This window comes from Montipora foliosa, chromosome 10 (genome assembly GCF_036669935.1).
Source record: "Montipora foliosa isolate CH-2021 chromosome 10, ASM3666993v2, whole genome shotgun sequence".
Lineage (NCBI taxonomy): Eukaryota > Metazoa > Cnidaria > Anthozoa > Scleractinia > Acroporidae > Montipora > Montipora foliosa.
The window spans coordinates 7,535,936-7,546,150 of record NC_090878.1 but is presented as its reverse complement, the minus strand read 5'-3'; the positions used below and the strand labels follow the sequence as shown (position 1 = coordinate 7,546,150).

General features: G+C 36.5%; 1 protein-coding gene across 2 annotated transcripts in view; it reads right to left on the bottom strand.

Annotated features, from left to right (window-relative positions):
• Positions 1 to 7,021, bottom strand: part of LOC137973184 (uncharacterized) — a 35,910-nt gene extending 28,889 nt beyond the window's left edge. Inside the window, exons 1-7 of one of the 2 annotated variants that reach the window (XM_068819949.1) lie at positions 6,893 to 7,021; positions 5,232 to 5,640; positions 3,077 to 3,114; positions 1,937 to 2,072; positions 917 to 1,147; positions 134 to 289; positions 1 to 37 (exon numbers count right to left, since the gene is read on the bottom strand). The exon at positions 1 to 37 is cut by the window's left edge and continues 383 nt beyond it. In XM_068819949.1, coding sequence (XP_068676050.1) covers positions 1 to 37; positions 134 to 289; positions 917 to 1,147; positions 1,937 to 2,012 — 500 coding nt within the window. In that variant the 5' untranslated portion in view covers positions 2,013 to 2,072; positions 3,077 to 3,114; positions 5,232 to 5,640; positions 6,893 to 7,021. Of the gene's footprint in view, positions 38 to 133; positions 290 to 916; positions 1,148 to 1,936; positions 2,073 to 3,076; positions 3,115 to 5,231; positions 5,641 to 6,892 lie in introns of those variants that run through there. The other variant, XM_068819950.1, reaches the window with a different exon arrangement.
• Positions 7,022 to 10,215: the final 3,194 nt, after the last annotated feature.

Below are 10,215 nucleotides of genomic sequence, written 5' to 3'. Positions count from 1 at the left end.
GAGGAAATGCTCTGGTGGGTTGATGCCTTCATTTGTTCTGTTTGGAGGAAAGGATTGAGTGTTACATTTAACCATAATATTTCAGGGTGAATAACTATGCAAGTGCAAAATGGGTAAAAGCTGATTTGATCACCTTTAGAATATAGTTTTGAAATGTTATCCTCAGAAGTGGACCTTGACAATGTCTGATAACCAAGTGAATCAATCGATGATGTCTCCACATCCGCAAAGTAGTCAGTGTCAGAGTTATTTTCACTGCTGTCATCACTGCTTTTTTCTTCTGAGAGACCTGTTAGTAGGAGAGCGAGGTGAGTGGAGACCCCAAAGCAAATCATCACAAGGTTTTTAAAGATTAAAATTAATTGATACATAAAGAGTGCATAAAAAAACCACAGTTTTCAAACATGTAATGACAAGATATTTTATTTTAATTATTAAAAGAAACCTTCGACTTTACAGCAAGTTAGTGCTAAATTGTTTGAGATATTGGCTATGCCATAAAATTATTGCTCTGTCAAGACAAAAAGATAAAACCGTTCAAGCAATTGAAAAACTTATTTGGGAATTATCTGTTTGTGTATTAACTTTTCATCTGTCCTGTCAATTGGACATGATGCACTATGGTTGCCTCTATTATCTCTATTGTCTAGTAACCTTTTGCAGATGGACAATACTTTGTTTGAGACAATAGATACTATGGTCACCATAACTCACCAGGTGTCCCAAACATTTCAAGAAGATAATAACGCTATTAGGTAGATCATACTGCCTCGACGCACCACCTGTAGCTGGCAATTGTTTAAAACTACATGTACAAAAACAACTGTCGACAAAGTTGGTTGCTTGTCCTCAAATTGAAGACATTGCTGCAGATAGCAAAACTGATAATGCACACAGTAAAATCTGACGTTCTTGCCTTGGCATTGCATGTCCAGTGGATCCAGAACCTGCGCAAGATCACTGTCAAATCCAAAGAACCCATACTCTTCCAACAAAATTGCAAACCACAACGCTTGCTTTGCAGGATCATGGACAAGTTGTCGTGCCATGTCATGCATCTCCTCAACATACTGGAAATGTGTCATGCCAAGACATTGTCCTGTTTGAGTCACGACTCTCACTGGCACATCACGAGGCTGATCGCTAGCTGCAAAAAGGTTTCAAAAGAATTCATGATGCTACAACATGGCATTCCCAAGTGAAAGTTCACTTGAGAGAACAAGAATACATGTATACACACTGTATCTTTTACTAACTGAGTTTGACGTCTGCATTGTAGGTGACAGACCCAGTGTTTTTTACATTGAATTATGGCCCATAAGTGCAAGGCACACAGGCTATAAGTCAACAGGGGAAAAAGCAAGGATTCATAAACTACATTTTGGACCGAGGGAATGAGATTAGTAAGACATTTATTAGATCTCTGAGGCAATCAGACTGTGTGTGGGGAAAGAAGATTAGTTGAAGCCAAGTGGAATGTTCACCAAATGTCAAAACGTCAAACTCTGAAAAATGAAGAATGTTATGGGCTTCTTGAAATAGTAGCTAGCTGCTTGATGGATTCAATGGTTTCACAAAATTATTTCACATATTAACAACATGAAAAATGTGCTACAAAATATTGCATCAAAACTGTAGTGGGATGGGAAGTGGGCTGAACTTTAGAATACAGCATTCTAAATTAGCCAAACCTAGTCTGCGTACTGTCGGAGAGATGATTTAATCTTAATCACACTTTGCATTCAATCAAGAAGTGCTGTTAGTAAAATATATAATTTGCACAAAACATGTCATAGGTAGGAGAGATCAAAGTGACCTTGGATAAGGGCTGCTTGGACATTTGCTTTTAAAGTAATCATGATACATGCAGACAACAAAATGCAATATTATTTAATTTCAATGAAATTGTATTTCAAACAATAGTCATTTTGCTTACAAGGAACAGATCCTGATAAGGTAAAAGGGTTCCGTTTGTGCACTGGAACCGTGGCAACTCCCTCAAACTCTGCCATTCCTGATGAAACATCCTCTGACAACGGCTCAGTTAATGATATGTAGAATGGAAATCCACCCTGTTATTAAATTAACAACAAAGTTGATTAAAACTGTGAACAGAAAGTATTATCATTGCTGTTAGAAGTGTCTTCCTAGACAACATGAACAATGGAAAATCAGTTCCTGTGATAAAACACTTTAAGTTACAAACTCTGTACAGTGTCGTAGAACCTACAGCCTGTTGACAAAGGGTGGTATATTCAGTCCCTAATTTAGTGATCTTGCATTTGAAATGTAACCTATCCGTAAATGTTCAGAGACATCAGCTCTTGTAAATCCTAACTCTAAAATTCGAAGGATACACTAACTCTCATAAAGATAAAAATGATGCAAAATTGGATTTAATTGACTTCTTCATTAACGGTATGTACCTTTAAGGTACAAATTCCCTTGAAATTGTTCTACTATCAAACTTTTTTGGAAACTTGACATAATTAACATTCATGATATGAACATTGAAAAAATGCAATAAAAAAATGGGGTCACCACGCTTGTTTAAAATGGGGTATTTTTACTGATTGCACGTTAAAAATTCGAATCACCTCCAAAAAGAATTAAGTCATGGTTACTTGAAAGCCACAAAATTTTATTTTGAAAATAAAGCTTCTTTTATTCACATAAGCAGTATTGCTTCATTTATGCCGTTTTTGATTGCCTGGTTGTGGGAATAGTGCACTCTTGGGGACAGTTCCGTCCGTGGATAGCTTGAAGTCCTTGACTAAGTTGGCCAAAATACACCCAGTACAGAACTGTTTTCTAAAAAAAATTCATGTTCTACTATCAACCTTTTTTTCTTCTTCAAATATGTTCTTTATTTGAATGTTCTTAGCAAATACCTGAAAAAAAATATCAGGGGTCACCATGCTCATTTGAGAGAAAGGGAGCATTTATTTCGGTATTGGGCTTAGTTTGAGGGAAATCATTTTGTACGCACACGTGCTCATTTGCACGAGCTGACGCGAAAATCGTGCACAGTAGGGAAGCACCATGCAATTCTAAGGAATTACCTTAAGAGATTTACCTTAAGTGAGCCTGATGGAGGACAGATGTCGTCTACCACTACAACAAAGTAATAGTATGACAAATAATAATATATCATCAATAAATTTGTTGGAAGTGATTATAATTATCAAATGTACTGCAGTAGGACTCTAAAAATGGTTTATTGGCTACCAAAAACTTAACTGCATTTCTCAGTCGGATTGGTTGTCGGGAAGTCGAAAACATTGTGCATTCCCATGATCACAGAATGGCTATATGATAATTAAGAGCATTACATTGTAAATTGTGGACTTAGAGCTCCTAGAGGTGAGTGTCTCATCTCTCACAAGGCTTTCATTAGCAATCATTGAAAAAAGATTCTGCAATGCTTGATCTTTAATTCTTTTGAAGGTATTGTCCTCCATCTCCACAAGTATGATTTTTACATTCTACACTACATGTAGTATGATATAATAACCTGATTTGAGGTTTGTAAAATAGCATTTCTGGTGAATATCTTGTCTGGTGCTCTACCACAATGGTATCTAGAGCTCCAGCTGTTTCTGCCCCGTAATTGAGAAAGCAGACTTCACATTTCACAATAATATGTTAGATCACTACTCATCATTCTCTGATGTAATATTCCACAAGGAACCTTCAATCAATTTAAAATCAAAATAGACAATGTGTGGTTCCAGAAAATATCCATACCCCCACCACGGAAGATCATTGGAAATTCCGAGGGAGAGGGGGGTTTAAAGGGCAGTAATTTCCGAGGGGTAGGGGGGTTTCGTGGGAAACTACTTTTCCAAAGGGTCATGAACCACGTACAAAACATTGAAAGCAACATACGATCTGAAGCACAAAAACATACTTACGTGCGTTGTTTTGAAACAAAAGTCAGTTTTGAGATAAAGTTAACATTATTAGCTTCAATGTTTCTGTTTTTCTTTGAGTTAGCCAGCGCTACAATCTCCTGAAGCTAAGAACAATGTGTCTTTCATTTGTAACGGATGCAAAACATTTAAACTGGCGATCTCAACTGGAGTCTTGTCCCCAGACTTCCAACTTTGTCTCGTTTTCGTCCAACCAACACTTCTGTTCACTTAGTATCGCTTTTCACTACGTTCACATGCAGTAAACACATTTTTGATAGGATTCTTGCAATTGTTTTATTGGGGGTAGTAACTCATTAAAAATACGATGAGACGCAAGTTCCCACCATCTCAACGCTTGCGTGCAACAAAATTTTCTTTTTGTGGGTGACATTTAGACCATGGACAGGAACCGGGAGTCAACTTTTCTCTTCTTTGAGTAAACGATCGCGGCCTCGGGAGACGAGATTGTTGAGGTTTAGTCTGTTAAGTCAAACTGGAAATTCTAAAACAAGGTTTTACTACTTATTGGAGGAAGTAATTAAGTCGCGCCAAAAACAATAACAGCCACCCTCTAGATTCCGTCCGTGGCTCAAAGGCAAGCAACAAATTTCTGTGGGGCTGGGTGTCATTTACCAGCAAGAATGACTGCTGGAGAGTCAGTAAATTTTATAAGACTGCACGTAAATCGCCATAACTAAGATTACAAATATGATGGATTATTTTGCCGTCAATAATATTCTTCGTACAACAATCGCCTTTATGACGCGGTTCACGAAACCTACCTGTGTGTTAGTGAATTTTTTGGTCCTTAAATAAGAATCAACGCGAAGAAACTGACAAAATGTGTAGACAAAGAAACCTTGTAAGTTTCTGTTTTATTTACTATCGTTTGCGAAGTTGTTTAAGCGAGTGAAACATTCTCATCGCAGTTTGCACAAAAACGTGAAACCATCGACGTGCACCCCAAATGCTTAATAAAGCATATAATCTTACATAAAAACAACACAAACATAATTTGCAAAGTTGATGGCGAAGAAGCTAAAAGTCTAGCTGGATAATGAGTTTAACAAAGCGTTATATTTTTATTAAAGTTACCTAGTAACTTAAATGTTTACACTGTTGTCATAAAATTCTACCGTATTTATGTAACTAATTCACTTTCTTTTTTATAAGTACAAAAATTCTGGAAATTCCTGAGGGGAGTGGGGGTCATCAAAGACCCTCTGGAACGGAAAATCCTGGGGGGAAGGGGGGTGCAAATCAAAAAGTCTTCCATGGTAGGGGTATGGATATTTTCTGGAAACAAACAATACTTACCCCCAAATAGGTCCAGGTTTTCAGGTATTTCATCCAATATTCCATTTTCAAGTACTGAATCCACTGCAGATGTGTCAAACGTCTAGTGACAAAATAAATACAGTAGTGTTAAATGTAGGTATACTAAACAAAGAATGAATAAAAATTAATGTACACAGGTCCAGAAAGTAAACATTCTTGAATGCGCATTTGCTGCACCACATTCATGAATTATAGTTCTAATCCCTGTCAAAAATGGTAACATTGAGAGCTGCTGTAAAAGCAAGTTCTCATAATTCAACATGTCAAATTGTTACCTGCCCATGCAATGCAGCATCAGGAGATACATGTAAGACACCATCCACATTTGGACTGGTTAAAAGCTCATTAGGGCTGGTCAAGCTACCTGCCTCAGCAGACACAGGTAAGTCTAAAAATAATCACATGCATAAATATTTAATTCTTTAATGTCTGTTACAAAAATTCATGTATTTTCCATGGGTAAGCATCACGCTATACTTGGTATTTGGACCTGCCAACTTTTTATACCATTCCTCAATTTGCAGCACATTCACTTCATACCAACCAGCCATCTTGTACTTTACTCCAGGAGATTTTTTCCTAGGTTGTTACATCTGTCCTTACATGGGATTCAGGAGTGTCAAATCAAGGTAGCATAATATAATACACTGAAATAAACATGGCTGGTCAGCTCCCTCCTGTACGTCTCCAATTTATATGGGAAATGTTTTCAACTATTCAGCTAAGCACAGCAACAGAGAATAGAACAAGACTTAAAAGGGGCACGTGCACTGCCATGCTAAATTTGCCATTTTTAGGTCAAATTACCTGGGAAAAAATCTAAATTAGTACTTTAGCTGACACATACAACACTGCTGACAACCAAATGACAAGATATGAAATATATTTAATACTATATAAACACCAATGAAATACCAATTAAGGGAGCTTTCGTGCGAAAACATGATATGTTCACACGTGAAAATAAACACGGTATTTTCACATGTGAAAAGATCACTGTTGCTAATTGGTTACACATGAAAATGGCGCCTTTCGATGCCTTTCGTAAAATGATTTAGTATTTCTTTGGAGTTTACATAATAAATAGAATATTGCATGACCGCTTGGAGATATGAAATTTCTCTTCTCGTGTTGAAAAATATTTCAGTGGTTCGCTGCACTCACTTGTGAAATATTTTTCAAGACGCGCAGAGAAATTTCATATCTCCACGTGGCCAGGTAATATCCTCTATTTATTGCACAAAAAGCTATTCGTATTTAATTTCTGGCGACTTTCTGTGGATACCATCTCCAAATTTCAAGTTTCAATTCATTTCCATCCTCTCCATCCATGGATGCAAATAACAAAGAAATTTATATAGCTTCTCAGTGCACTTCAGTTGTATATTGGCAACAAAACTACACCATTATTTTTTGGTCTTGATCAATGTAAAGACATACATGTATTTTTTAGTGCACGTGTAAGTTTCTAAGTTTGAATAGAATGACAATGTCCCTTAAAAGTATGTGGGAAGTTACAGCTGATAATCTTTCCACCATCAGCACTAATACACATCTCACCAGTAACTGCTACAGTAACTGTGATATTAAATTCTTTCACTTCTTAATATTTTAATACTCTTAGTACTAAAAACTGTCACCAGGTTGCTTTGTACCATTGCTTATTGTTTCAGGCCAAGCCCCAGTTATTCCTTGGTATTCCATGTTCAGTCGATCCAGCATCTGCACAAAGTGACTGTCAGTTCCAAAGAACCCATGCTCTTCCAACAACATTTGAAACCACGCTATTCGCTTTGCAGGATCATGGACAATTTGTTGTGCCACCTCACGCATCTCATCAACATAATGAAAACGTGTCATGCAGAGACGTTGGCCACTTTGAGTTATGACTGTCACTGGCACATCACCAGACTGATTGCTAGCTGCAAAAAAGTTTTAAAAAGAATTCAAGATGATAACATCTACTACTTGGGAAAACCTTGCAGGCTTAATGAAAACTGCGTTGAACCGTTTTTCCATTTCACTGCATTTTGGAACATCCGAATGCATTAAAGATCACTTACAGTATAATGCATTTAAAAACATGGACAAAGTTCCTGAACGAAAAAGAAAATGCATTGAAGATCATTTTGAATTCATTTTCAATCAATTGCAATGCGTTTTCAACCGTTCACAATGCATTTCAGTGCACCAGAACTTTGGAGTCGGTGTAATCAACATACGAAAGACTCCTCGCTGCCAAGATACAGATTTAATACACGCAAAACTGACAACAGCACCAACTTAAGGCAAGTACGCCAAAATGCAAACATAGATTGTTCTTCGAACGTGAAGCAATAAAATAATGCTTAATTGACTTAAAAATTTCTTTTGTCTGCTGTACTCAGGCTCCCAAAAAAAGCGGTATCAGTAAAGGCAACGAACCACATGACTCTGTAATTGTTGTTTCACTCCAAAATATTTGATCTTACATAAAACAATATTTACCATAGCTTTCCTTGAATGAAAATTAATCTAAAAAATACAAGACTAATGAAGCCTGCAGTAAGATAAAACAAAACAGATTCATTGACTTTCGACACAATTGACTGACATATATGTATCGTCATAATTTACTACAAAACAAAGGTCAGAACGTCTTATGAACAACCACACAAAAATTGTGTTGATGAAGATCACCCCTTTCCGTGCACAACTTTTTCTATTAAGTGAACTGATGGGAAAACTCATTCCATGTAAGTTTTTGGGTGCATTAAGTGGAAAATACCCTGTCCAACTAGTTTCCGAGTGAATACATGTCAAAGGGCTAATTAAAATGTTCAAGTTGAAATCAACAACACGGGCACAGTGCGACTGATTGATGAAATCACGAAGCTTACAACGCTAGGTTAATTAACACTTTTTTTCAAAAGAATGCAAAATAATTTAACAAAGAAACTTCAATGTCTTGTCACACTTTCTGACGAACGCAAAAAATGACGGAAACCTACAAGAAGATAAAACCTGTAAAATAGCTAGACCTGAATGACAAGACGTGTGAAAAAGTAATCACACAAAAACTCCTTTGTTTCATCCACTCAAGAGTCTGGAAAATTGTCTCTAAATTTTCTCGAAAGCCCTCGAATGTCTCGAAACTCGACTCAAGTCTTGATCCGCAAAGTTTTCAAGAATCAAGGGTCAAGAATCAAGTTTCGAGGGACTGTCAACTTACTTTTGCACAGTACTGTAGTATGCACACTGTCTGAGAGATGAATGATTTAATCTTAATCACACTTTACATTCAATCAATCAGTGCTGTTAGTAAAATATAACCAAGTACAAACATGTCACAGGTTTACAAGAGATATCAATTATTATTGAAAATGACCTTGGATAAGGGCTGCTGTGACATTTTCTGTAAAATATATGATGATAGACAACAAAATGTAATATTGTTTAAATTAAGATGAAATCGTCTTTCAAGCAATAGTCATTTTGCTTACGAGGAACAGATCCTAATAAGGTAAAAGGGTTCAGTTTGTGCACTTGAACCGTCGCAACTCCATGAAACTCTGCCATTCCTGATGAAACATCCTCTGATAACGGCTCAGGTAATGATATGTGGAATGTATATCCACCCTGTTATTAAAAATTAACAACAAAGTTGATTAAAATTACACAAAGTATTATCATTGCTGTTACAAGTGTCTTTCTACTTTTTAGACAACATGAACAATGGAAAATCAGTTCCTGTGTTAAAACACTTTTAAGATACAAACTCTGTAAAGCGTCACAGAACCTACACCCTGTTGACAAAGGGTGGTATATTCAGTCCCTAAGCTAAGTGATCTTGCATTTGAAATGTAAATGTACTAGCCATAAATATTCATGCAGAGACATCAGCTCTTCTAAATCCTAAATCTAAAATTCGAAGGATAATTATATAACTCTTATAAAGATAAAAAATGATACAAATTTGGATTTGATTTACTTCTTCATTTACTGGTATGTACATGTACCTTTAGGAGATTTACCTTAACTGGGCCTGATGCAGGACAGATGTCTTCTCCCACTACAACAAAGCAATATGTAGTATCACTAGTCTGATGAGTTACAAAAAATTATCATCAATAAACTTGTTGGAAGTGATTATAATTATCACATGTACTGCAGTAGGACTCTAAAAATGCTTCATTGGCTACAAAAAACTTAACTGCACTTCTCAGTCTGATTGGTTGTCAGAAGTCGAAAACATTGTGTACTCCCACGATCACAGAATGGCTATAATTTTATGATAAGTAAGAGCACTACATTTGTAAATTGTGAACTTGGAGCTCCTAGAGGCGAATGTCTCATCTCTCACAAGGCTTTCATTAGCAATCATTGAAAAAAAGATTCTGCAATGTGTTGTCCTCCATCTCCACATGTATGATCTTTACATTCTACAGTCTAGTATGATATATAATAACCCGATTTGAGTGGAGGTTCATAAAACAGCATTTCTGGTGAAAAATCTTGTCTGGTGCTCTTCGACAATGGTATCTAGAGCTCCAGGTCAGTATTTAAATGGGAAATGTTTTCTATTCAGCTAATGCAAACACTGTGATAGAGAATAGAACAATTAAGACTTAAGTACATGTATGAGGGAAGTTACAGCTGATCATCTTTCCATCATAAGCAATATACCGTAAACACTGGCGTATAAGCCGCACCTTTTTGCTCAAAAATTTCGGATCAAATCAGGGATGCGGCTTATCTGCGAGAAGATCTAGACACCATGCCGTAAATTTGCATAAATTAACAAGTTTAGCGAAAATTCTTAAGTCTGTATAGACCTGTACGTGCAGCAAATTAATAAGAACTTCATAAAACTATACCACATTACGAATTGATCATTGCTTTTGCGAGTTTGGTGGCTCCTAAAAGAGCTGTTCTTGTTTCAGCTTACACCATGATTAAACCTTCTAAGCCAAAAACGAAGCAA